Source organism: Parambassis ranga, chromosome 15 (assembly GCF_900634625.1).
Source record: "Parambassis ranga chromosome 15, fParRan2.1, whole genome shotgun sequence".
Lineage (NCBI taxonomy): Eukaryota > Metazoa > Chordata > Actinopteri > Ambassidae > Parambassis > Parambassis ranga.
Window position 1 is genome coordinate 19,509,540 of NC_041035.1, and position 27,358 is coordinate 19,536,897.

The window sequence follows — 27,358 nt, forward strand, 5'->3', positions numbered from 1 at the left end:
CGGGTGGGGTGTGGCGGCTGTGTTGTGATGAACTGGGGGGCTGAAAAACAGTAGCTCCATGAAGGTCTTCTATTTTTATTTGTAGGACTGGTATGTTGACAAAAGATGCACTCGGTCAAAGTGGAATATTTTATTCAGATTTATGCATTTCTGAAGCCTTATGATAATTCTGGTTTTAAACCCTGGTGTGTTTTTGGAATGTTTCTGCCTGGTAAAATGTTGGGACCCTTTGAGGAGGAGCTGTTTTTAAATCACTGAGCAGAGAATCGTGTTTTTATTTTTTATTGCATTTTACAGTAGAGTGTAATTCAGACATCTCAGGGGTACGTCCATGCTGTTTGTTTGTTTTTGTTTTTTTTTTAGTAATAAAATGCTTGTATTGGTCTACATTAGTTCTCTGTTCACTGATCAATAATGGCTGTAGAGCTGGACAGTGTTTGATCCTTGTACACTCTGTGAGAGTTCCTGCAGCTTGTGCCTTCCTGGGGTGGGGTTGGGTGGTGGTGGTGGTGGGGGGGAGCCATCCATCAGTTTGGTCTTGATTCAAAGCAGAATCCTGGAGAGTCTATAACCTCCCTGCTCCCGGCTCTTACAGCCTTAGATGTCAAACGAAGGAGGAAAGCTCCAGCAGTCTGGACTCTGTTCTCTGGTTTTCTGAATATATGCACTCTTTACTCTCACTAAGCAATAATCCTGCGTGGGGAACAGCGTGAGGCGGGATGAGCCGTGGCTGGGTTCCACTCCTCTCTCCCAGCAAGCAGAGAGGCCCGTCGGTGTTGGTGGAAGCGTAACCTGCTCTCTCAGGTGCTAAACCAGCTTTGCACACTGCTGGTGGAGCTGCCAACCCTCCGAACCACAAAAAAAACAAAAAACACCACCTTGTTTCTTTTTCAGCCCTCCAGAGCTGCTCTCAGGCAGAGTCTCACACAATGCTGCAGGGGTTTTCAGAGTGCTGGCACTCACCCACCACACTCCTAATGTCTTTGACCGTAATTATTACTATCTGGCCAAAAGTATGTGGACACCCAGCCAATGCATGTTTGCAGGAGTCTGATGAAGTCAGCTGTCAAGTTTCTTTTAGCTTCTTAATGCTGACAAACAGGCAAAAATATCTAAGTCTCCATGATTTGCTCTGAAGCTGCAATAATTAGCCAGTGAATGTATAATTGGAACTATAATTTTCACTTGATTGTCCATAAAATGATGGATGAACATATTGATGGATTGTCTGTGAGTTACTAAGCAATAACGCAGCCAACCATCAGTAGACTGCAGCATAAAGATTTCCAAACTACATCATGGTGTCAACATACTTTTGGTCACATGGTGTATTTTCTTTTCAGTAATGCATGAAAGCAGTGAAACCACAAACAAAAACCACCTGAACTTTGACCAAATTGAAGCTGTTCTCCGTCTTCTCCTTTCCACTACTGTAAAAAAAACGTTTCACTTCAGCTCACCGAGCTCCCGCCTCACGCTCTGAAAACCTCTGCTTTTGAAGGGACTTTTGGGAAGGGAAGTGTACCGGTCTGCTTTATCAACACGCTTCTTCAGTGCTTTCCAGCATTTTACTACCAGATCAAAACCATTTCGGCTTTTTAAACGCAGCTCCTCTTTGAAAAGAGGCAACCATTATCCTTCTGTGGTCAAAGCCCAAAGACAACCAGCAGCAGCAGGAAGCGTTTCACACCCACAGGCAGTAGCTCTGCAGATTTTCACTAGCCTAACATTACATATCAGGGTGATCCATGCACTGTTTACCTACATACTGAGTGGATTAGAGGCCGTGATTGGCTGATTGGGATACAGGGCCGGTGAAGAGTGCTTTTGTTTTTTTGTCTCCTGTGTGTGTTTCTTAATTAATAAACAAGTGAATGGATGTGTGTGTGTGTGTGTGTTTCTCTGCAGTGTCAACACATCAACATTTTGGAAAAATAACATTTATTCACAGAACTGATACCGTACAGTGGAAGTCTAAAAGTCAGAAGCAACACAAGTCACGCTTTAAACGTCTCTTTTGGCAGAGCTGGGGGGGGGGGGGCATCATGGTGGTGATTATGATGAATGGAGCTGCTGGCACGTTCACATGTGCAGGATACATAGTCCCAGTGATCCAACATATGAAAGTCTCACGGCAACACATGAAAAGGACCGTGATTTAGAATCAGTTCCCTCAATCAGAAGCCGCGTTTTCATCCTGAAATCCAATTTGTAGATCGCTTGTCGTTTGGGTGAACCGACCCTTTAAATGACCACAGCCCAATGTGCAGCGTTGAGAGGGAGGGGGAAAAAAAACAAAGATGGCAGAAAAAGAAAAAGTGCTGCGTTGGAAGTTGTGTAAAAACAAAACGCCGTCCAGGCAGGAACAACATCAGGTGGAGGCGGCATGAAGAACTGAAGTCTGGTCTGTGGTCAGTTTATCAAACGCTTCCTGTAGTTTAGTGACTCAGCTGTTAAACACAGTTTTATTGTTTTCTCTTTAATACATTCCATTCATTAAACATTAGAAACCCCTTCAAGTTGGGGACGACTCGAACCTGCAAAATAAACATTATAAAACAATCATTTATTATAATTATAAAACTCTAATTACACATGCCCCGCATTAAAATACAGTAAGTTTACAATAAGTATTAGTTATGTGATTGTTGAAGCGCGTCCTCGCTGCAGTCGCACTGTTCCTGGGACAGATGTGTGTTAATAACGTGTGTGTGTGTGTGCGAACATGCTCCAGTCTGCAAGTCGTGTCCGTGTTCACCATCAAAAAGCGCCACAAGTTAAAAAAAACAAAAAAAAAACAGCATGTAGTGGCGGCTCCTTGCGTGGGTGTGATGAGTCACTCCGGAGCGGGTGAGAGGGGTGAGGTGTTTGGGAGGAGGATGATGATTCTGAGTCCACTTCCTGCTCACTGATAGTCCTTCCTCACCCCTCGGCAGAGGTGTGACGATCATCCGTCCCTCTGTCGCTCCTCAGGCCTCCTCCTGCTCGGGGAAGTTGAGGATCCTGCGGTGGGCTTGCCTCAGGTACTGCTGCTGTTTGAAGTACACCTTAAACGCCCCCTTGATGGCCACGAAGGCGATGCCTCCCTGCGAGGACAGAGAACACACAGGGTGTGTTGAAAGACGGCTTAAAGACAGATTCAGCTCAACACATCAAAGCTTCCTCCCACTGCTGGCTTAAGGGGGATCTTCTCTAATTTCACACCGACTATCAGACACTTGACAGCAACAGCAGCCTCATAAACACACAAACAGAGCGGCGTGGCCGCTTCCTGTTCAGCTGCGAGCTCTGGAAAACACCCACTAACTGTAACTCGACTGTTTTCCTGATGGATGGCGAGGTGCAGCTTTAACATTCTACCACCTAAAACATGTCTGAGGGTGGCAGCTTGCTCTCCTTCCTGCGCAGGTGACCAGTTCTAAGTCGGACATAACACCCAGCTGGTGCACTGCATTGCTTGTATCACTCGGTCAGCTCCTGCCTCCACCTACCAGGATGGTCCTCTGCAGGTTGGAGTTTACGCTGCTGAACATGAGCTTGCCCACGATGGTGGCGATGGTGGGGAAGACCAGAGCGCCGCACAGGATCCGCGTGGCCGACACGTGGTCCGCCAGGGGGCTGGCCTCTGCGGGGATCCGAGGAACTGGACAGCCGATCCCTGCAGACACAATGACGGAGATGGTTCAGATATTTGTTTGTGTTGTACAGGTGATGAAAAAAGGGCGGACTGCGTTTAAAATGCACAGTGGTACATCATCATCATCATCATCATCATCATGTCCTGACCTGGGAAGATGCTGTTGAGGATCTGCAGTTTGTTGGAGTACTTCCTCCACAGACGCAGGACGTAGTCCTCCCAGCGGATCATCTTGCCGAGGATCAGCATGACGGGGATGGTCGGCAGTCCGATGAGCAGGAACAGAGGGTCGGCCCGCTCCATTACATCCAGGCCCTCCTTATGGCCGACCACCTGGACACACAGAGCAGAAGACAACTGCTCGACTCTTACTCGTAAATAAGAAAGGAGGGCCTGTATGCGAGTGCACGCTCTGGTCTTACCTGCATGACGGTGACGGCTCCGTATGTGACAGCCGTCCAGTAGATGGAGCCCACCATGATGCCAGCAGCAGCAAAGGGGCCAGCCTTAGAGATGAGCCTGTCAGCCAGGTCCAGCACGTAAACCACAGGACCTGAAGGAGGGCAACATCGGTCAGAACCGACAGAAAGCGTTTTCAATAATGTGCTTTAACTTGTGTAAAATCATCCTCGTGGTTCCTAATACTCCAACAGAAAACACCAGGATGTACATGTAAACTAAACATGTGCTCAGTAACGGTTACACCCGGTGAAGCCTCGAGGCAGTGGAACACCTTGACAGACAGGGAGGAGCTTTTCTGAGCAGGTTCCACCCAGATCAAAAACTAACCGGGGCCGATTCTCCACAGACATGTAAGAGGGATTAATCAGAAGTCCAAACTCTCCATCAGAGCGGTGACATCTCCGTCTGGCACCAGGATCACATCTCTGCTGCTTCCTCCTCTCTGGCATTCCAGGCTGGCTCGAGGGAAATCATGCAATATTTACAGGAAGGCAACCTGATTTCCTCAGTCAGACAGACCCATCCACAGCCTATTAATACCCAGCCCAGGAGCCAGAGGAGGGAAGGGGAGGCAGGGTGAGGACGCTACCAGAGGGACCGAGCCACTACACAAAGCACCGGGCTGCTGAAGAACTCCACAAAGGCTCTGAATACAGGATGAGGTCCTGAGCACAGAGCAGACCGAGCTTCAGGGCCACAAACAACAGTTTAGGTGTTTTTGAGCACATTTTACTGTAACTTCCCATAAATGCCGCATTAATCACTCCCCTAAATGGCACATTAGTAGTTCACAAAGTGGGACGTTTCTCAGTAATTATGAAGCATTAAGTTCAGAAAGGTTTGGAGAGAAGCTTCTGTTAGTTTCACATTCAAACAGGCGACTGGTCGTACTTGATCTGCGCTGCTTACACAACCAGGACAGACAGGTTTTATATTCAAATAATAACTTCCAGGATGAGGCGTTAGTGGAGTACAAACTTCCTCTTAGAGCTAATAAAGAGCAGGACTGTTGATCTTAGGTGCAGAAGGACTGAAGGTGGTAAAACAGGATGTGTATCAAATGACCCTAGCATGTGGAGTTATCCGAGTTATGATACAGACCATGGTTAGGTTTAAAAAGTCTCACTTTGTTACAAACAAATTGATTTTTGAGTAGAAATAAGACACAGCTCACCCTAAAATCTAAACGATTTAGGTTTTTCCTCGGTCCATATTCTGCAGAACTCAAACAGTAGCAGTTAAATCCCTTCTTACATTTAACATTGAATCATTCAGCGATGCGAACTTTGTCACAGTTTGATTAAATCTGGTTCAAAGGTCGTCACAGCAGGCGCTCTGAGAGGACGACATTTATAGATCAGATTCTTAAAATAGTGATTTTGACACGTCTGCTTTCGAAATGAGGCGTATTAACACAGTGCTGCTGAGTCACTGGTCTTTGTGAAAGCGGTCTGCTCATGTCAGCAGGGGATTGATAAATATATTATCCTCTTGTACAGCAAGTGGGGGAAACACACACACACACACACACACTGTCCTTGTAGCACATAAACCCTCCATCGCAGGCTGCATTCAGACGTGTGCAGATTTAGTGCAAACACCTGAGCAGATGCATTTGTCAGAGGAAGCCGGAGCGGTGACACTAAACATTTACATGAGCCTGCACATCAAGTGAAAAGAGCCACAGATTTCTAAAATACCTCTGCAGATATTTTAGGGTCAGTTCCGACATAGGACAGACTTTATTAAGCTGTTTGTGCAGCGCAGCCGCTGTGAGGCTGTTGCCCATAAGTACCTGCCACAAGCTGTGCACAATTCAGCCCCTGTTAGGAGCGCACCTATTCCTACAGCTGAGTACATTCAACTCTGTATAAACCTGGAGGGATGTGCAGCATTTTAAGAAGGCCAGGCTGAAGGGCTGAGGGAGGAACCCGAAGCGGGAACGGCACATTTATCACATTTAGAGCTACTTCACTCAGAAATATCACACTAACAAATGTTAGTGCAGCAGCTCTCTGCCGTCCTCTGCCAGGCGCCTGGTGTTTTCCAGAACTTCTTTTTACTGCACCTGTGTTTGCCGAGCAGACTGCTCTCTCAGCGCCTGAGAGCATTAATACGGTACATTTTGATGACAGCATTGGAATCTCTTCCGCTTTCTTCCTGCCTAAGCATTACGCCATCGCGGCCGGGGGGGGGGAGATCTGGGTCGCCCCTTAATGGCCGCTGGCAGGCTGGAGAAGTGAGCGATTCATTTCAGCCACTGGCAGCAGATTCCATAATTAAGATAATTAAAAAGGGGGGAGGAGGAAGGAGGGGAGAAGGAGAAGAGAGAGAAAGAAGCCCCTTTAATAGTGGGCACGCACATTAGCACAGTGTTCCAGCTGGCTTGTTTACGCTCTCTAGGAGTGTCAGTAAAGAAGCAGCAGCAAGGACAGGCCGTCCTCAGAGTTATATTGCCTGGCAAATCAGCATGATGGGCCGGCTTTGGCTCTGCAGCAGGTGCTGGTGGGACACCGGCCAGAATAGCTGCCCTGCTCTTTAAAGGTTACTCTGAGGTTTTACTGGATTCCACCTCACCAGCGCCAGGAGTCAGTGAAAACAATCAAAACCTGGGTTAATAGAAAAGGCTGAGCTGTGGCTCCCAACCATCTGATCCGGTGGCGGGGGTCCGACCCGGGGGAGGCAGGAATGAGTAATGCCCGTCAAGCTGGTAGAAATGAGCTGGGCTCAGCAGCAACCCTGAGAAAATAAGCACCGTGGCGGCTTCGCAGCAGTGCTCCCCGTCTCTACCTGTCCCCAGATTTAGCTCCGTCGCCCCAAACTGAAAGCTGTCATCACAGTGTCGTCACCAAGCTGTGAAACTGCTATTATTCCAAGGGTGCTAATTAAAGCTGCTGCAAATACCTCCACTCATGAAGCCAAACCACGAAAATTATATTTGACGGGGAAAGACGTATTCTTACTTTAAGTGTTCTTTAGGTGTCTGTGCAACATGCAGACCACAACTATGAGGTATCATTGTGTCCGTGTAACAAAAGAGGAAAAGAAGGACGGGGCTGGGACGGGAACACTGCAGCAATGATGCAGCAAAACAGACAGCACTGTACTCCTCCAGCTCACTTTGAAGTGCACTAGTGCCCTGCAGTGTACCCTGCAGCCTCAGGCAGTACTAATACAATCTACAGTTGATACTGCTCTGTATTCAAAGGTAAGAGTCCAAAAACCTCAGCACGTATAAAACAAGGTTCAGAAGCAAACCCCCTGGGAGCCGAGCTGTGAACGCAGATGTTCGGTTTCGGTGCCGTAAATTGCAAATAAATATGACTCTGAAGGTGAAACTCCACGTAACAAACCCGAATGGTTTTGCAAATATCTCCAGACTCTGACATCACACAGTCCCAGAGATGCAAAATTAGCAAATCACCATCCAGATTTTTTTTTTTTGCATGTGCAGCTCAGCTGGAAAGGCTTATGTCAGAGGAACATCCTGTCCTCCAGGAAAGGTCACATCACAGTACAGAACTCTAATAATGACCGAATGTGACGTTCGGGCCACAGGCAGGGCGGCTGCAGATCCATGAACTCAACTCACGTCCCTCCGCTCATCTGCTCCGTCAGCCTTTGATGGGCGGCTCCCGTCGGCTCCTCCTGTGACCCAGTTTCACTCCCACACATCATCCCTGCACTGCTCCCTCTCCACACCGCTGTCTGACACTTCCTAAAAGGATTAGGAAGGAAACGCAGACTTCTCACAGCCTCTGAAGCAAACACAACAGGCGCAGTGCATGTGACCGGCTGCTGGTCCACTTTCTGTCCAGATGCTATTTACATTTTGGAACAGAAGGGGCTGTCATAACATTTCCATCACGTGACTGATATGCCCAAAGGAATTTATTGGAACAATATCTGCAGACTTTAACCAAAAATAGCAGCAAATGACAAAAAAAAAGTTTTTTAAATGACGCCTTCCACATCATTCTCTGAGCAAAGGTAAATAAAGAAGTGTCCTTTCAAAATAATACCCCGTTCACACTGGGGAAAAAATGTGGCTTAAGCAGGCTTCGGCCGCATCCAGATCAATCCAGATGTGTTTTTTTCTGAGTGTGAACACCTCAAATCCGGCTCTATCCAGTTTGATTTCAATCCGGCTAGATCCACCTCTCGTGGGTGGATCTAGCCAGATTGAAATCAAACTGGATAGAGCCGGATTGGCTCAAATGTGGCTCAGGTGTGAACGCAAATGTGGCGAGCGAATCCGGCTAGTGACATGCTACTTCCGGTTCACGGGGCACGACACGGGACAAAAAACCCGCATGACGCATGCACATGCGCGGTCCTACCGCGGCATGAACGGACTCTGTATATTACGAGGCGCCACCTAGTGGTTTGGAGGACCGCAAACACTCTGGATGAAGCCGGATTGAGTGCGGACACAAGTGTGTGCTAGCCAGATTTGAAAATAGGTCTGAACGCATCCAGCTTAAAGGCTGTCTGGGCTCAATCCTACTCTAGCTGGAATGACTTTCTCCAGTGTGAACGGGGCCTAAAAGACTAGTCATTCCATTATAACAGAGTAGGAGTATCTGAACTAATGATAAAAGACCACAAACTCTGAAGAAGGCCCTGGGAGTAAAAACAGACAGTCTGGACCTTGAGTTATTTTTATGCCAGCCTTTCTATAAAGAGCGGGACAAAAAAAATAAAATCATTGTCCACAAAGTCTTTGTAAGGACGAGACCGGGCTGAAATCATCACAGCCTCAATGCACGAAGAACCTCAAACTCACGGCACTTATGTTAATAAACATCTTTGAAAACTCCAAATTTTAAGGGATTTTAAAACTTAAACATCGCGCATGCATTTGTTCCGTCCTCAGTTTACCATTATTTTAAAATCACACAGGAAGTAGAAGAAAAGGTGAATACCTAACTGAGAGACATGCGATTTACCATGTTGCCTGGCAACAAGGCAGGCATGGCTTCACCTCAGTTGCACTGAATCACAACATCTATGTGCGCCGATTCATTTTGCATTTATTGAAGCAGAGCGTTCTCTGGCATAGACACAAACAGACCGACGGACACCCGAAGTCGCTCTCGCTGCCAGTCCCACATGCACTGAATGACAGGCAGGCGCAACACGGAGTGGAAACTGAAGTGGAGACGTCATCGCAGCACCCACATCGTCTCCCATGACGAAAAACAACCCTGATGAAGAATCTTCATCGTATTAAACATCACATGTGTACTGAGGGCTGAACAGCCTACAGCATCACAGTGTGTACAACAGTATTTAGTTGATTTTTCTCATCGGATCTTAAACAAACTGAGAAAATCCCACCTCAAACTCTAAATAATCTTAGCACATAACTCAAGCTTTCCATGTTCCTCATCTCCAACAGATGCTTTTTTAACTTGTGTACTAATAAATGTGATACTTACTAATGCGAACTGTCACTTAGCACTTACAAAAAGTGTAGAGTTGAAAAGTAAGAGTTGCTACAGCACAGATTAACAGTCCTGTTCGAGACCTGTGAGCCAATTAATCTTAACTGCAGAATGACAGCAGTGTGACAGACATATTTACAAATAGCCTGACTGGCTTCCAGCCGATAATCAGCTCACAGATGCAGACACACACACTTGAGACCTTCTGCTTATACCAGCGTGAGTGAGTGACAGCACAGCCTTGGTTACTATAAATATAGATGAACCCGTTTACCAACCGGGGCCTGCCCTCCTGCAGGCTAACATTGTCTTCAGTCCAGCTCCGGTCTCAAATTGCATCTTCTCTCTCGGATCTAACGGATAACGGCCAGCCGAGTGACTCGTGGGCACTGTGAACTATAAACTGAACCCGCCCAGGTCTTCACATGGGAGAAAACATTGACACTAAAACCGCACTTATTAGTTTCTCTGTGACAGTCACGGTCGTAAAAATGCATCTGTGAAGTTAGAGAAACTGAAAGTGAGCAGGTCCTGACCAAACACGCACGGCTCTGTGCGGCATATTTTTACTAACCGAGTCATAGCTGTTGGGAACAAAGGCCGCCCTCGTCACTGTGACGTGTCCGGATAATTGAGGCAGCTGCTTCTCTAAACTGTGGCCGGTCAATCAGCCAGAAGCTGAGCTGTGTAACAAGTGAGCGTGCTTCTGTTCCCCGTCATGCTGAAAGGAAATATTTACCCAGATCACCACAGAAAACTATGCTGGCTCTGGAGTAAATAAACAAGCACTCAGGCAAGACAAACTGAACGTCTCTCAGAGCTTAGGGCACAGTGCAGGCAGCAGCTACCAACAGAACCCTCAAAGAGGAGCTTCACGACTCCATTTACATCGACATACATAGACGACCAGCTGAGAAGGAAACTTCCCAGAACATTTGAGAGCACAGTAAATCAAATTTAGACTCAATATTGAACTGTTTGTCATTCACATAAACAACAAACGGAGATAGAAGTTGTGTTCACTTGTCCTGAAGCCTTTAACCTGCCTTTGTGCTGCCCGCTGTGAAATGCAACGCACCTAGTTTAGGGAAGACGATGAGGTATTCTGCGTTGCACTGTGGGCAGGCCACACGTGCCGTGCTGTTGCCCCGCTGCTTCTCGTCCACCCAGCGCTGCAGGCAGGCCTGATGGACCCACTTGGTGGAGCCGCGGCAGCGACACGGACGCACCCACTCCGCCGTGCGGTCATCCTCGTCTGTGGCGAAGCACACCCAGCAGCTCCTGAAACCAAACACACACAGACAATGAATGAATGAGAACACAACCAGTGACATCTGATGGAAAAAATGGTGGCACGGCTGTTTTTCAGCATTCAGGAAACACTGATCAAATAGCACCAGGCTGAATGTAGATAAACACAAGGACAGCATCACTCTGGAGCCGGCAAGCATGAAACCAGCCAGGATCAATACATAAACCCTATGGGCAAATACGCTGTCATGCTGACTGCTTGTCATGCATATGTGACAGTGCAGTGCACAAACAAACAGACCCTTCAGGCTGTACATGTTCAGGGGGTTATATTTCAGAGGTGGAACGATCTACATCACACACACAAGTTCAGGCTTTGCCTTTACATGAGGCTACATTGTGTGAAGAAAAGGTCCTGTTTAACATGTGCGGTGCAAGCAGGATTTGGCCGCATCCAGATCAATCCAGATGTGTTTTTTTCCGAGTGTGAACACCTCCAATCCGGCTGAATCCAGTTTGATTTCAAGCCGGCTAGATCCACCCTCGAGAGGTGGATCTAGCAGGATTGGCTCAAATGTGGCTCAGGTGTGAACGCAAACGTGGCTAGCGAATCCGGCTAGCCACATTATTAGCCATATTACGAGGCGCCACCTAGTGGTTTGGAGAACAGCAAACACGCTGGATGAAGCCGGATTGAGTGCGGACACAACTGTGTGCTAGCCAGATTTGAAAATAGGTCTGAACGAGACCAGCTTAAAGGCTGTCTGGGCTCAATCCTACTCTAGCTGGAATGACTTTCTCCAGTGTGAACGGGGCCTAAAGGACCGGCAGTCTCTCTCGTGTGCCACATCCAGACAAACGCCTTGTTCTGGACGCCTGCCAAACCACATTTCAACCCCCCTCCTGTCACAGGTATCCCAACACATCCTCCCTCTACTCCCAGGCACAGAGAAGGGCCTTCTGAGTAAAACTGTTCCTCCACCTAAAAAAAAAAAAAAGGGGGGGTTGTGCCACTCAGGAGGTTAGGCCTGTCTTCTGTGCCGTCATCCAATTAACCGGACTCGTCTTGCGAACATTGCTTCTCCCCTTGTCGTCCTCTGCTACACGCCAACTCCAACATCTGGGAGGCAATATAATATGACATGCAGCTTCCCTGACCTTACCACAGTACATCTCCAACTGTGACATTGTATGGCTTTTCAATGATTAATCAGCAGCGTGCGACTGGCTTTTTGAAGGTTCACCACCCAAGTGCCTCGCTGCAGGAGGTCAAGCACACAAGAATGTAAAACAGTCCAACTTATTTTAGCTGCCATCTACATCAGACAAAGGCTGCCGCAGGAATCCACCCAGCTCAAATGAAAAATAGGAACAAACATCTTTTTTTTTTGTCTTGTTGAAATTAGGAAAAACAGCCAAACTGCCAACTCTCATTCATACTCATTTGGCCTGGGACTCGCCTGTTGCTAGGAGATCTGCTAGTTCAGGGGCTGGCTGCTGCTGCTGCTGCCCTCGACCCATTTTCAGCCTGTGATATTTATGTTCTCATTTTCATAATTACACTGAGCCTTCAACAGGTGGCATTTCACTAGATGAATGGGGGAAAAAAAATGATTAGCCTGCACGCCTCCTATAAACCTCTGACATATATTAAAAAGGGGGAAACGCGTACTTTAAGAGATTGGTTTTGCTTTTCTCTCAGGCTGGGATTTTCCATTTTATTTTATGGATCACTCAGATTAAGTAACGTTTGTTAAAATTGAAGGGCAGAAAATGGGCAGATTAATATTCATGGATTCCACATTATTCAGAGTCCAGACAAGAAACCTGCTTATTCAGACCTCTGTATACACAATCATTAATATATTCAGCTTCTAGTCATTTCTCACACTTTGCAAACTATGCTCTTTATCATCAGGGAATGCCGGCATGCAGCAGCATCCTCTTAGAATCAGTACCAGAACAAGACCATGGCCAGGATTCTAAGAGGAGAATAAAATGTTGTGTAAGTGTGTCACACGTGACATCAGTCTAACTTTTCTTGTTCTCCTCCAGCAGCACTTCCCCACTTCACCATTCAGCCACAGAGCTTGACTCAGCGAATCCCACCAGAACACCACGTACATTTCAACCCCCCTGGTCCCACAGCTGAATAATGGATGGCAAATCTGAGGCCTTCTGTCATCGTCATACTGAGGGGCCTGGATGTGCTCCGTTACTGGTGCCACAGGAGAGTAGAGGGGGTCCTCTGTCACAGCCTGGATGGTCAGCTTGGATTATTTGCTCAGGTTGCTGCCTGCCTGCCTGCCTGCCTGCAATGAATGATTTTCCAATACTCCCCTGGTGCTGAATAAAACATGACAATGCAGGAGAGGAGCGTTCAGGTCGAGGTGCTCGGATGACACGTCCGGCTAAAGGGCCACAGTGGGAACATGCGGTGAATCAGAGTCTGATGGCGACACCAGGCCTCCATCCACACCCAGGTCTACAGTTCTTACTGAGCACACAGTGTAACCACCTCCTCCTCTGTATTTTCCTGCCCCATACTGTTTGACATGCGTCTGATACAGTTAAGTCTAAAATATATCGCGTGGTGCACGTCTTACGCGGTGGATGGGGGGTTCCAAAGGCAGTGTGAAGCGACTGGAACGCTATAAAACATGAAAACGAGAAGCAGGGTAGAGCAGCGGACAGACGTCTCCACAGGAGCACGACAGCCGAGAACAAAACCCAGCGCTACCCTAGATTCGCTGGCTCCTGTTCCTGTAACCCAGCCCCGCAGCATGACAGGATCCAATACAACAGCACCGAAACGCTATCCTCTGTGCGAAACCTTAATCTCCAGCTCACTGTCGCCTCAGCCCTGTTTAACAGAACACTGTGGCAGACAGGTCCACGGTGCACATGCATAAAATGTCCGCTGCATACAGAGAATTCCTGTGCACATAAAAAACACCCATGGTCTGTATATCGGCAGATGTGATGTGACTAATCCCGTCCTGTTCACATATTACTGCACATTTATACACAAGAAAAACCAACTTTACAGATCACAGGTGAAACATTACCCCATTACTGCTAAACCAAGAACTGGAAGGTTTCCATCAAAACATCCTTCAAGAACATAAAATCCAATGATGGAGTCTGACCTGAACTTCACTGAGGCAAGGTGACCTGCCGTCTCAGCCCACTTATTTACACGTTAACCAGACAAACTCAAGTGGGGCTTTGCCGTTTTCACAATGAGCTTTAATCCACTCTAATGCTAACCGACTGCTTTGAAACTTCAAGGGTGGGCGAGCGGCGGTGTGTATCATCCTTTTGATTTCACCAGTTATTTTGGAAAAAAACTTCAAGCTACCAGGATCAAAAGAATATTCAGCAGTGAAGGACTGCAGGTCCTTTTGAGCTTGGCGGCGATCATGTGTTCCACCTCAGCTGTGGTTATCATTCTGACAATTGAAGAAAGCGCATACTGTCACATATACGTAGAAAAGTGGGGTCTTGTGGCGCACTCTGACGGAATACGGAATGACAGAGTGATTGACACCCTGTACAAAGATGAGTGCGACAGCGTAGCTACTTTCTCATCGTCTCACAAGTCAGGCTCCTGTTCTTTGAAAAAGTGCGTAAGCCACCCTACAAAGGCTCCTTTCACTCAGCGACAGTCACGTGACTGTGGGAAAACTGGAGGTTCCTCTTCACAAAGGCAGGAGCAATGGATTCTGGTCCACAAAGATCTTAAAAAGTGAGGTTAAGGCCCAGGAGAGCCTCTCCATGTCTGACTGTTTCAAGTCCCAGTGAGTTTAATAACAGCACTGGGTGTTTGCACACATTGATTCAGAAAGCTTTGTTTACTGCTGCCTGCTTTAATGAGCCTTTGGCAAAAAAAAAAAGGTGTCAGCTGCCACAGCAGCAGCAGCTATAGAGCATTTTCCTCCACACAAGGTAAAAATAAATAAATAAATAACAGCATGTCTCTACATCAACCTCTAAAATTACCACTTTGCTGTCTGACATTTCTAAACAGCATCATTCTCATTTAACCCGTTGGTCACAGAGACATTTATCCATGATCATGTCAACAGTGTTTCACAAGGGAACTAAGTTTGTCCACTGAGCTAACCAACAACAAAACTGTATCCTGCGGCTCCATTACACATAGCAGCACAGTTTTGGACATTGCGACCTTTGTATTATGTTAACACGTGCACAGGAGTCCAGGAAAAAAAAAGGCGTTTGTTTATGTTTTCATTGGCCTACGTGTGGCTGCTTCGCAAAATTCACAAGACTTTGACCAGTGGCGGCTTACGGTTTACTAGTCCAAACTGTCTCTAATGAAATGTACAGTCACATGGCTGACATCACTTCCTATTCACATGTAATTTTGTCTTAAATATCCAGGTGATAATTCTGTGCTGCCTGTAAAATTTACCAGCATGAAGAGCTATGAAGTGTTAGAACATCGTTGTGGTTTGAGTAACTCAAGCCTGCTAGCTAAACCACGCTGGCTGTGTCATTTGGCAACGAGCTTTCACTGAAGTCAGTGCCATGAATCACAGTTATTTATGCAAGCTGCAGATTACCAAGGCAAGGCAGGTCAGATGCTGACCAGCTATTGATCGCCGTTTCTGGAATATGTCCATAACCCATTACATAACAAAAATTAAGAGATTAGAATAATGAATACTGTACATTTCTAATCAAAATGTATTTTCAATTTTGTGTTTTGGTCTTTCTGTGATTGAACAACAATACAGACAAAATAACAGCTGAATAATTTGATCAAAAATAAACAGACATTTGAGCCAAAACAGTCTTATACTCGTAAATCTAAAAAGAAAAATCCATTTAAGATCTAAAATAAACTAAAAAAAGAACATACTTCGTTCAGAAACACACTATGATTGATAATAAAGAATAAAACCCTATCTGCAGAGTCAATCGGTATTAGCCTTTATGAAATAAAGCACATATTTATCAACCAATTCATACCGAGAGGGTCGGCAATCCGGACAACAAAACCAGGCAAGAAAAGAAAAGCAGGGAGGTGGTGCGAGAGCCAATAAAGGGGTCCGTCTGGATTGAAATGTGTCTCCCACATCTATTTGTGAAACACTGCATTGCAGGGGCAGTTGGCTGCCTGTGGCAGGCCCCGATAAGAGCCTGTGGAGCCTTATGTTTGTCAGCGATAGAGGCTGGGTACACAACTGTCTAGAAGCGAGGGGACATGACATACATCTTCGTGCTATCGGCTCCTCAAACACCGTCAGGGTTATTGCCTCTGCCACACAGGCACAGCACGCAGCCAAAGCACACTTCACAAACCTCCCATGCCCGTCCTTTCTTTATGCTACTGTACCATGCACTGAGGAAACAGTCACAACGTCCAAAGTTCAATATTGACAGAAAGTAAAGTGCCAACAAATGCCTTCTAGTGCGTACTGCAACACCTATCGGAAGGTGGTGACTTTGTCGATGGAAACGGCACGGATACGTGCTCTGAACCAATGTTCAGATGTGCTCACACACAGAGCACATTGTGACATAAGCCATAAGATCCCAAAGAAGTCTGAGGTGGTTTCATACAGGTAAAGTCACAGTATTTTATTATAACTCCTCCTAATAATTCATGTCAAGATGTATGTAACATCATCAAAATAAAGACTTTTAAAGGCTGATATTTAACTTGCAGTCCATCGTCTGTCCACATGAAGATGACCTGTTAAGTTCCATGTGTGTAACTTGGATGTCTGGGCAACGCTGTTGTTTACATTTGATCCCTGCCTCCAAAATAAGTCACATCCCAAGTTATTGGTTAGATTGCTGCAAGGCACATTATCCGATTTCAGCCATTCAAATATCAAAGTGTTCAGCTTATTGAGGACATTCCGGGTCAACTTCAACTTTTTTTTCTAAATATTATAATATTAAAAATATTAATCATTTTCTGATTTTTTTTTCCTCATAGGAAAAAAAGAGGAGCCTTCAAAACCACCTTCAACTTTGACATGTAACTAGTTCCACATGCTTTCAGCGACAGAGACCGTTCAAACACCATTCTGTTCAGCTCTGTACAGCAAATATGTTTCATTTTCAAAATATTAATACAAATTCAAAAGCCATTTAACATTGAAGTCTATGAGAGAGAGCCCTTCAACGAGGGTCATCTGCCAAATGTATCTCCTCCTACAAATTTCAAGCTACAGACTCCAGTTTAGTCTTAAAACGCTCATTAGATGCTGCTCTAATTTGTAATGCAAACTTGTATTCAGAATTTTCTAATGCCGACAAGACATCTCACTCACCGCCATCTCCACATCTTTGACATCATAGACATAAAAATGATTCTGTGTTGTAGAGCAAGAGCAGAACTTCTTGCGATTCTCACGGTGTCCATATTTTTTGTCTGAAGGCTTCGGTTTGGACAAAAACAGACGTTTTTACATTGGAAACGCATTAGGAGGGGGACAGAGAGAGCGGCAGTTAGGGGCAGGTGATAAAACATTCAGGTTGGCTGGATACAGGCAGGTAGGGCTGTTACCATGGTGACAGGCCAACACACACACACACAACATCCACATTCAAACCACACAGCCTGTGCTTCTTATAGTCTTATGGTATTATTCCAGCCTCAGACCTTTCATATGGTTTATTCACAGGCTGTTCTTTAAGGTCAGTGACTTCATACTGTTCTTCTCTTCAGCCGTTTCTTTTTCATATGCTCGCAATATTAAAACATGAAATGCTTTTCTAGTTTGAATTTGAAGCCTCATTAATAGCAGGTAAGTGCTTTTTTGTCTCCCACAAATACCTCACAAGGTAAATGCAGTTGTTGTCTTTCTGTGTGAAATATGATCACAATCCTGAAAGGTTGATCTGACTGAGTCTCTTTAAATGCTAACTAGTAGCTAACAGGTTAGCTTTGATTAGGAAGATTCATCAATGAAAGTGGTCACTTGGGGTGAGGAAGCTTTACAAAACTATACTGTGAACATAAAGAGTGGATTTTCCTATTGCACAATTTTGGGGGGGTCTGTTATTGTCCGCCATTATGAAACTGTTAACCTTATTTGACAGCATTAACTGCTACAAGACAAATCAACCTGATGAGTGTGACGTAACATTTGTACGTCCTTTAAGTGAGCAAACTTTTTCAAAGCTACTCTGTAGGTATCTGCAGCCCCAAAATGTTTGAAAAAAAAATATAATTGTATGAATTTATCACCCTGTGACATACGGCTGAACGATCTATCGTTTTAGACCGAAAATTGCGATCTCGGACAACGCGATTTTGAGATCGTCAAAGCCACGATTTTTAGCACTGAATCAGGTTTTGTTTTGTCAAATGCTACGGCTGAAAACGAAAAGAAAACGGAGGAACTGGTCCCTAAAACGAACTCCGCCTTTATGTTCGGTGCTGTTTCTGCCCGTCGCAGTGGAAGGGCCGCATGTATACGAATGTATTATAATGCTACGAGCACGTACGCGCCCACCTCTCTGAACATCACCAGCTCGTTATATTCAGGTTCGCTGCTGTTGTGCCGTCAGCAGCTCTTCTACACCTGTGTGTGTTTGTGCTGTGGGGCAGACAGAGTCAACAGCTAATGACGTCACCAAAACAACAACGCAGGCATTTGATGAAGAGGCTCCATATGAGGACTCTAGTAAACGGTGGACAGAGGTGACAGCAGCAGCTCCCTTTGTCCTTAGATATGATTCCCATTAAAGTTCGATCATTTGTTCTAAATCACATTGAACTTTAGGAGGTACTTAAGTCTCAGTACTGTATTTATTGTTTAACCTTAGGTTGAGTGTAAGTTTCTGTGATCTTTGCAAATGCTCATGTGCACTAAAACTTCGAAAATTCAAAATCGAAATCGCAATATTTGCCAGAAAAATCGCAATTCAATTTATTCTTAAAATCTTAAAATCGTTCAGCCCTAACTGACAGCAGATATCCTCTCCAAGTGACCCTTGAAAATTATTTATTTAAATTCAATTTGCAGGGTTCACGTCTCCAACGCGGCTTTTGTTCCCTATAATAACGCACGGCTGTGCTTCTCCACATTCCTCCCTCACAAGTGTTTCTTTAATACATCCTTTGCACCTTTTTCTCCCTCATCGGCTCCTGGAGTTTTTCTTTTCTACAACACAGCACACACATGTTAGTAGTGGATCACAAACTTCTTAACAGAATTATTACAGAACTGACAAATTAGTTATGAGACAACTGATGCAGATGGTCTGTCTAAGATTGCACAATCATATAGTCATTGAATATAGTATTTAAGATCTTATGTAACACATACAAAGCAGTGTCATAATGAATGTTTTTGTTCATAGTACAGTTTGTGATCAGTAGTTTACAGGTTTAGGAACAAACTGCTTTAACTGCTATAGCTTGGGAATCACAAAATGTATGAACGAGATGAGAACAATGTGCATGAAGGTGATATAGAAGTATTAAGGTTACTTAAAATCAGTATCAACTAATATTCAGCAGCTTGTACTGCACAACGACCTTTCACACACACACACACACACACAGACACACAGACACACACACACACACACCTGCTTTAGATAATGACGTCCAGTGACTCATTAACCCAACTGACGGGTGTTTTGAATATATAATCAAACCTTCACAAAGTCTCGGACAACAACGTCTGCTTTACGTAAAGCTGCAATTAGCATGTTAGCATGTAAACTTGAACTCACCTGTCCAGATTCTGCTGCATGACCACTGCACTCTGTTCCGCCATTGTCGCGATTAAGCACAAAAAAATAATAATAATAATAATCAACTATTATCTACACGGTAGAGGGGGGTTAACGACGTTACAGATAAAACATTAAAATGGGACGCCTGTTGATCTGCTGCAGCTGCGGACGCCGTTAAATCACTTGCTAACTAGTTAGCTTCAGGAGCGCTTACTAGCTACGCAGGCCTTGTGTTGCTATAGCGCGTCAGCTGCAAACGAGCCACCTATTGTGCATAAAACTATTCCTCCGCGGTCGCAGCAGTCTAAATTGCATTGATTTGCGACCGATGCACTATTTCCAAGTAAAAATCCCCTCTACAGCTGCTACGGCCTCGTTTAGCGTGACCGTTTGATTCCATTGACTGGCCGTCTCTGAGGCGCCGCAAAAATAGCCATCTGTGCGTAGCTGCGTCATCAAAACAAAGACGCGCACCGCAAAGTACACACTTCCGGGTTGATGGGAAATGTAGTCACTTCCTGTTCCTGTTAAATCCATTATATTAATGTAATGAAACCAGTCCAAAGATGGATCCTGTAGGCGAACAAATACAAAAAATATATATAATCATACTTTTAATTTAAATTAACATATTTGGATTTTTAGTCTAATTAGCACATATTTACTACTTTTGTCAGTTCAGAATATTTTCTACACACGTATTATGTGTTAAACTTTTCTATTCTATAAACAATTTTTAAATAAAATAAACAGGATTTTTATTGCCAACAGTCTCAGAGTACGCATGTGTAGTAGAGGGAGAGAGAGAGAGAGAGGCTGTTGCTGTCAGTCAGAAATATGACCATTGCTGCTTTAACGCCTTGCTTATTCGTGTAACCTCATCTGTAGTCTGTAGCTGTGCAGTTGAGACCTGGATGTGGACATTTTGTTTACCTCAGCAGTCAAGAAAAAGGCTGTTTGTTGAGCAGGAACGCTGCGTCCCCGAGAAAAACTACAATTCCCAACAGCCTCCGCTGCATCATCCATGCGCCGCAGTCAATCAGCTGTTGAGGCAACTGCTGACTACCTCGGCACACAAGGGTATAGCTCGTTTGTCATATCTAAAACCCAGACGAGGCAAACTGAAATATCTTTACAGAGTCCCAAAAAGGTGAACGATACAGGTAATTCAAACTTCACGTCAGGGCAGAGAGGCGACCACGCTGTATGTGCATGCTGTTTTTGTCGTTTGTATGGAGGTGTGTGTGTGTGTGTGTGTTGGGGGGGACACATATGGATTAGAGAAGGGGGATTTCAAGGCAAGACAGCTTGATGAAATGTATATCGGATGTCTTGATCAGAGCGATAAACAGGCAGTGGAAGGGCTCAGGTTTGGGCAGTGTGTGTGTGTGGTGAAGGGCCGCTGAGGGCTGCTGATTATGCTGTTTTGATGACCTTGGAAGCGTTGCTCTTGGAGGAGAAAACACGGATTAACTGCTGGGGTGTGTGTGCAACGCAGGCTATTGCGATTACCTCGGAAAGTCCAACTTGAACTGCTGCCATCGTGGTGCTGAGATGATCCCGGCATGTCATCTGGAGTGTTAATTTCCAAAGTCCTCAGACTGTGACACCCAGGCCTCTCTGCTTGCTGTCCTGCAGCCAGGCTCTGTCAGACTAAAGTCTAAAATGAGAATATTCTTTTTAACCTTGTCATGATTTGACATTGTCATATTCTGCCTGTGCATCCAGCTGTTACACTGCAGCTGCTTGCAAAATGTAAGAATATTGGGGTGTGTGTTTACATTTTTTCTGCCCTGCATGCTCACTGTTGAATTTTTGCATCTGAATATTTATTTGGCTTCATGGTGTTTAGGCTGTTGTTGTTTGTTTGTTTAAGGCGTTGTCTTTGAAATTAAATGAGGACTTTGCATGAAGCCTTCAGCTCATATATAGAACAGTGTTTTCTGTGATATAACATCCATGGCTTCATGTTATTGTACAGTGCGTAAAAAGGCACATACAAGTGGAAATCCGTGGCTGTGCCAATGCGGACCTCGGGCAGAGTCCCTTGCGCTATAATAAAAAAAAAATTATAATGCTGTACACACTCAATCAACTTCATTGCCTTTATTGAATTAGTCTTGTTCACCATGCATTGATGTCATAATAGGTCACTTTACAGTATTGCCGGTATATGTGAGAGCTGTGCGTAAAAGCTGTGATCCAGGTGCGTCACTGTGCTGCATGAGAAATAGGACGAAGTGTGCCTTTTCTTCTGGGAGTCATTTCAGTTTAACCAACCGCTCCGTGGTCGTGTCTCTCTCTGTGTGTGTGTGTGTGTGTGTGTGTCTTTTAACCTTGTTGAAGGACAGCTGTATTTACTGACGTATGTAAATGAACATATAGGGGAGGTCCTTGGGCTAAAAAACACACTGAATCAGTTTCACATTGCAGCTCCGGAGTTCCTGCGTGGAAGGAAAAACGAGACGTGGCGAAATCTGGTGAATATCTGCTGCCATATGCTCCGTGTGTAATTTGTGGGATTTATGAATCATTCTGTAGTCTTTCTTTGTGGAAGTGTGTGTTTTTTTTCCTCCTCTTCTTCTTCTTCTTCTCCTCCTCGGCTAAATGGGTGATCACGCATTCGCTTTGCAGCTGCCTGGTCTCTCTAACATCATTCCCTTGCCGGACTTGTCCCAGTTCATCAGATGCTACAGCAGCAGCAGCAGCAGCAGCCCGGTGTGTGATCTCCTCACTTACAACAACAATAATCATAATAACTCCTCGTGTCTGTTTCCCCCTGTTGCAGCTTGGCAAACCATGCAGGATGATTTACTGATGGACAAAAACAAAGCCCAGCCTCACCATCAGCAAGATCCGACGCAAGTAGACCCTCCTCCTCCTCCCTCCACACCGACCCCGTCATCGGAGCCCACTTCTTCATCGTCCGAGTCCGAGAGCCCGACGACCGGGAACAACCAAGCGGCTTCAGCGCTGAGCAGCAGCAGCAGCAGCAGCAGCAAGGACAAAGTGCCGATGGAGTCGCCGATCCTGCCCGGGTTGAGCTTTCACCACCAGCCGCAGGAGACCGGCGGCCCCCTTTCCTCCCCTTCTTCATCGTTTGGGAGCACTTGGTCCACGGGGACCACAAACACCGTGGACGATAGCTTTTTCCAGGGAATACCCTCAGTGAACGGGACGATGCTTTTCCAGAACTTTCCCCATCACGTCAACCCGGTCTTCGGGGGAAATTTTTCCCCGCAGATCGGCCTGGCTCCCCAGTCCCAGCAGCATCAACAGCAAGCCCAGCAGCAGCAGCAGCAGCAGCCCCAGCAGAGGAGATCCCCTGTCAGCCCCAGTCAAGGCCCCTTCCCCCAGAGAAACGCTTATCAGACCATCATGAACAACAGTAAGGGGTCGTCATCGACTTCCTCTGCCTCCTCGTCCGCTTGGAATAATCACCAGAACGCCGCATGGAGCACAGCCTCCAACCCCTGGAGCGGGCTGCAGGCAGGCAGGGACCCGCGCAGAGCGGTGGGCGTCGGGGTAGGGGTCGGGGTTGGAGTCGGCGTCGGAGTGCCGTCACCCCTGAACCCAATCTCCCCGATGAAAAAGCCCTATAGCAGCAATGTTATTGCACCCCCAAAATTCCCAAGACCCGGTCCCCTCACCCCCAAACCCTGGATGGAGGACAGCGCGTTTAGGACTGACAACAGCAACAACATACTGCCTTTCCAGGTAAATTCATTCCCAGGGTCAGGGACATGTTGTCATTAGGAGTGGGAGTCTCAAATGTATAAGACCTATATGTCAGTTTAGGCTATAACCAAAGGAAAAGGTCACCCTGAACTCACCACGGATTCATTATATTATACTGAATAACGGCGCCACGGTCATGTGGGGCAGACTTGCAATTATCGATATTGTCAAAATGTGGATTAATATCTATTTTAAATATGCGATATTGGCTATCCGGTGACAAATGACCGTGTGGGGATGTTTGCCGGTAGCTGTCAGCAGCTCGTCTGCAGGGAGATCACGAAGTGGAGGTCAAATAAATCGAATGAGACAGCGAGTCCTTAAAGTGTTATTCATCACTGACCGTTGCTATTTTTAAACACTCACAGACACGAAGCCGCAGAAACGGCTCGCTTTGCACCAAGCATTGCACCAAACGGTTAACATTTCTTCCGCCAGCTCACGCTCCGTGGGGTTTAAAGGACACACGGTGCATTCAGGTGCTTCTCGTAACATTCTCAACTTAGGTTGAAAAGACACGAAAAAACGATCAGCGAGTAACCTTCAAACTTCATGTGTTTTGTAAGTGAAACCTGTCGTGTTAGTCCACGAGGAATACTTTGCAAGACTCTACTAATTCTGAGCACTGAGCTAAATAATATACTGCTAAAATAGTTGATTGTTTTCTGTTAATATTTCAAATATTTACACAACTTCCTGATCGGCCTCCTCCTAATTGACAAACTTTCTACAGTCCCTGAAGGCAGCATGCATACACACATTTGATTGGCCTGTGATTGGCTAGTGGGCGGAGTTTAAACCCGAAATGAAAACGGAGGGAAGGTGGAACCCGGAAGTTAGAGAGAGTTTTTTTATAAATGACTATTTACAGAAGAAATATGCAGATATTAAGCACGTTTCTTAAATGTTTTGTTGGAATGTAAACTATTACAAGTGCTGACATTATATGTCTGCGTCTCTGCTGTTTATAAGCCAAACAACAGCTAACTTTATTCAAGGTAAAAACATAGCTAGTGCTTCATGAATTGTCTTGTTTGTGCTAAACAACGCAACTCATGACCTGTTAGCATGTTTGCCATGAAAATATCGAGTTTCTTAGGCCCCGTTCACACTGGAGAAAGTCATTCCAGCTAGAGTAGGATTGAGCCCAGACAGCCTTTAAGCTGGATGCGTTCAGACCTATTTTCAAATCTGGCTAGCACACAGTTGCTCAATCCGGCTTCATCCAGCGTGTTTGCTGTTCTCCAAACCACTAGGTGGCGCCTCATAATATGGCTAATAATGTGGCTAGCCAGATTCGCTAGCCACATTTGCGTTCACACCTGAGCCACATTTGAGCCAATCCGGCTAGATCCACCTCTCGAGGCTGGATCTAGCCGGCTTGAAATCAAACTGGATTCAGCCGGATTGGAGGTGTTCACACTCGGGAAAAAAACACATCTGGATTGATCTGGATGTGGCCAAATCCTGCTTAAGCCACATTTTTTTCCCCAGTGTGAACGGGCCTGCAGTCTGAATATGGGGAAGCACTTTTGGCTGTAGATACATATCACTAGCCTAACAAAACGGGTTTAGCATGACAATGCTAAAATGAATACCAGTATTAGCTTGAAACTGTGTTTCTAGATGATGTAAATAATTGTACTTCTTTCTGGACCACACACATAAGGTTTAGTGTTTAGAAAGCAGCTGCCTTAATTGACATGTTTGGTTGAATAGTTGCTGTTTGGCCTTTTTTCCACATAGATAGCCACTTTTACCTCTACAGAGAAGCCGTGTAAAAAAAAAAAAAAACAATAAGCCTGATACTCCTCCATGAAGTACTTGTTCACCTGATCAAAGAGTCAGCGGAAAGTTAGCCAAAATGTTAACCTGTAACCGTCTACACATGCAGACGAAACTCAGCTCAACACAGGGGCTGAAATTCCAGCGGACTTGAAACGTATATGTCCTTTTGAGGAGATAGTGATTGTGTGTGTCATTCAGGGCTCTCCGGGCTTTATTGCTCATTTTCCTCTGCTCGGAGCCTCTATTTGTGTTCTCTCTTGACCTGGCTGGATTACAGCCAGAGTTATCACCAGGAGACAAGGTCAGGGGGCCATGTGTCATGCTGTATATGTGTTCTGTTTACTGATGTCAAACTCAAACAAATAGCGGAGAAGTAGTGCAAGTTAACTCTCACTCAAGCTTTTTCCATTATTGGGAGTATATCTTAGAAATTGAAGTATTTTCTGTTACTATTAATTAATTAGGTCTGGCAATATATGCAATTTTAATAATCTGCCTCCACCCACTGGAGCCTGTGAGGACTATTTTCTGGCATTTGATGGACAATTAATTGAGAAATATCTGGAAAATAAATGGACTCTGAAGATGACAGTTGCAGTGCCAACTCTGATACTAATATAGTATAAATATATGCCCTTATGTTGCCGGTGCTTCTGTTGATACTTGCTTATATATCGCAGTAAGTATTGCACAGGCCTCTTTCTTCCTTGTGTGAGGTTGGTGGGGTTATCTGACTTTTTGACAAAACATTATCTATGAGTTAGAGAGAGAGGGTTTTTCTCCACTGTGGTACTATTACTTCTCGGCTATTTCTCACACGTAGCTGCTGAACAGTTTACACCCATAATTGGAGAAGAGTTATCACCAGGCTGCAAGGTCAGGGTGCCACATGTCAACTTGCCTGTTTACTGAAGTGAAACCGCTGAGCCGTGCAGCAGGCTCACACACCAGCCCTGCCCTGTCATGTGGACAACTGGTGACAGGTGTACCAGTTGTCAAAGTTTAGATCTTCCTCAGGTATCCTTCACACGGCCCTGATAAACCTCAGGCTAAAATGTTGAGTCACATGTGCTCCGATATGTGCTCATACTCGCCTGCTGCTGCTGGCTGCCACTTAAAGGCCGAGGAATGCGTGGAATTCAACTTAACATGTCGGCGTGAGGCTTAAGACGCGAAATCACATGAGCATCTCGGGAGATACCCTGATGTGAAACGATGGCCATTATTGTGTGGTCCTCTGTGATTGTAATCACATCAGATCAGATCAGGAAGGACGTTGGTAGGCAGACTGACAGGTCGAGTCCCGCAGTCAAATGCTGTGTGATGGTCATGCAAAACGGCAGCAGCTCCGAGAAGTTTAAGGTGTGACCAGTGTCAGTCACATGGGGAAGTTTGCAACTTAGTTTTTCTTAAACCTGCCACTTGTCTCCATCATTGAGCAAAAAAGCTAAATGCATGTGTCTGTTTGTTGATTACAACACTCAACCTCACTGAGCAGACTGTCTTTATTAAAACCAGGTATACATTTATATCCTAAATGCTACGTCTGTTTCTTATCTGCTCCTCTCTCTTGTTTGTGGGTTGTGAGGAAAGATGAGCTGCACTCGAGTCAGGAAAGGTCGACTTCAACCTGCATTCCTCGCTCTGGAAATTTATGTGATGCATTTAAGTGTGTTTGGGGTTTTGAGTATTTAGTATCTTTTCAGGCCATTTTGTCTACAGCGAGTTCTTCGACCCGTGCCCATCACTGTGGTCATCCACATGTGTCAGAGGGGAGAGGCGAGGGAACTAACTAGCTCAGCGTTTTAAGTGTTTACCGTTTGTACCAAGTGGGCAGATTTTTATCTGTGTGGCGCTGTCGGGTCCAGAGTAGGGGGAATAACGCTTTTGAATGCTCAGCCAAATGGGCAACAATAGCTGTGGTGTGCAAACAATGTGGCCCCTAGCTCGGGCAGCGGACACAGGACACAGCTGCCAAGGCTCCAGCCCTGCAGCTCCGGTTAGACACACTCTCGGGCCTTACCTTTGGCACACATGTCATTCTCATAAATTCATTCATGCACAATGGGAATCTAAACAGTTCCTCAGCGGTGAGTGGTGTAACTGTAAAGCGTTTGTTGTAGTATTAATTGTGCTGCTCTCAAGTGCACCAGCCTGCCTGCAAGTAAGAGCAGGACATTTTCAGATCAAAAAACAAAATGACAACAAACGTTATCTCTGCACCCGACAGCCACGTGGCTGAACGTTCGAGGGCTGTTTCAAAACTAAAGATTGACCTCCAGATTATGGGATTGTCTTTCATAACATC

General features: G+C 45.5%; 2 protein-coding genes across 8 annotated transcripts in view; one reads left to right on the forward strand and one right to left on the reverse strand.

Annotated features, from left to right (window-relative positions):
• Positions 1 to 1,924: 1,924 nt before the first annotated feature.
• marchf5 (membrane-associated ring finger (C3HC4) 5) lies at positions 1,925 to 19,967 on the reverse strand. 2 transcript variants are annotated; one of them, XM_028424148.1, is made up of 6 exons: positions 19,522 to 19,967; positions 10,625 to 10,827; positions 4,060 to 4,190; positions 3,787 to 3,970; positions 3,492 to 3,658; positions 1,925 to 3,086 (listed from the first exon to the last, which is right to left on the reverse strand). In XM_028424148.1, the coding sequence occupies exons 1-6, from the start codon at positions 19,563 to 19,565 to the stop codon at positions 2,970 to 2,972; spliced, it is 846 nt and encodes a 281-aa protein (XP_028279949.1). In that variant the 5' UTR covers positions 19,566 to 19,967; the 3' UTR covers positions 1,925 to 2,969. The 2 variants fall into 2 exon arrangements, with proteins under 2 accessions (XP_028279949.1, XP_028279948.1); XM_028424147.1 differs by lacking the exon at positions 19,522 to 19,967 and adding an exon at positions 15,793 to 16,138.
• Positions 19,968 to 20,393: 426 nt separating this feature from the next.
• Positions 20,394 to 27,358, forward strand: part of cpeb3 (cytoplasmic polyadenylation element binding protein 3) — a 30,129-nt gene continuing 23,164 nt past the window's right edge. For 3 of the 6 annotated variants that reach the window (XM_028422733.1, XM_028422734.1, XM_028422736.1), the window contains exons 1-2: positions 20,394 to 20,687; positions 22,313 to 23,241. In XM_028422733.1, coding sequence (XP_028278534.1) covers positions 20,549 to 20,687; positions 22,313 to 23,241 — 1,068 coding nt within the window. In that variant the 5' untranslated portion in view covers positions 20,394 to 20,548. Of the gene's footprint in view, positions 20,688 to 20,874; positions 21,280 to 21,746; positions 22,005 to 22,312; positions 23,242 to 27,358 lie in introns of those variants that run through there. The other 3 variants (XM_028422737.1, XM_028422739.1, XM_028422738.1) reach the window with 3 other exon arrangements.

Excerpts from the sequence above, each read along its gene's own strand:
- marchf5 (XM_028424147.1), bottom strand. The coding sequence starts at position 16,034 with ATGTCATGTCCCCTCGCTTCTAGACAGTTGTGTACCCAGCCTCTATCG. Across the intron at positions 10,828-15,792 it reads CCGGATTGCCGACCCTCTCG|GAGCTGCTGGGTGTGCTTCG; the intron begins GTATGAATTGGT and ends GTTTGGTTTCAG. Across the intron at positions 3,971-4,059 it reads GAGCCGTCACCGTCATGCAG|GTGGTCGGCCATAAGGAGGG; the intron begins GTAAGACCAGAG and ends CTGTGTGTCCAG.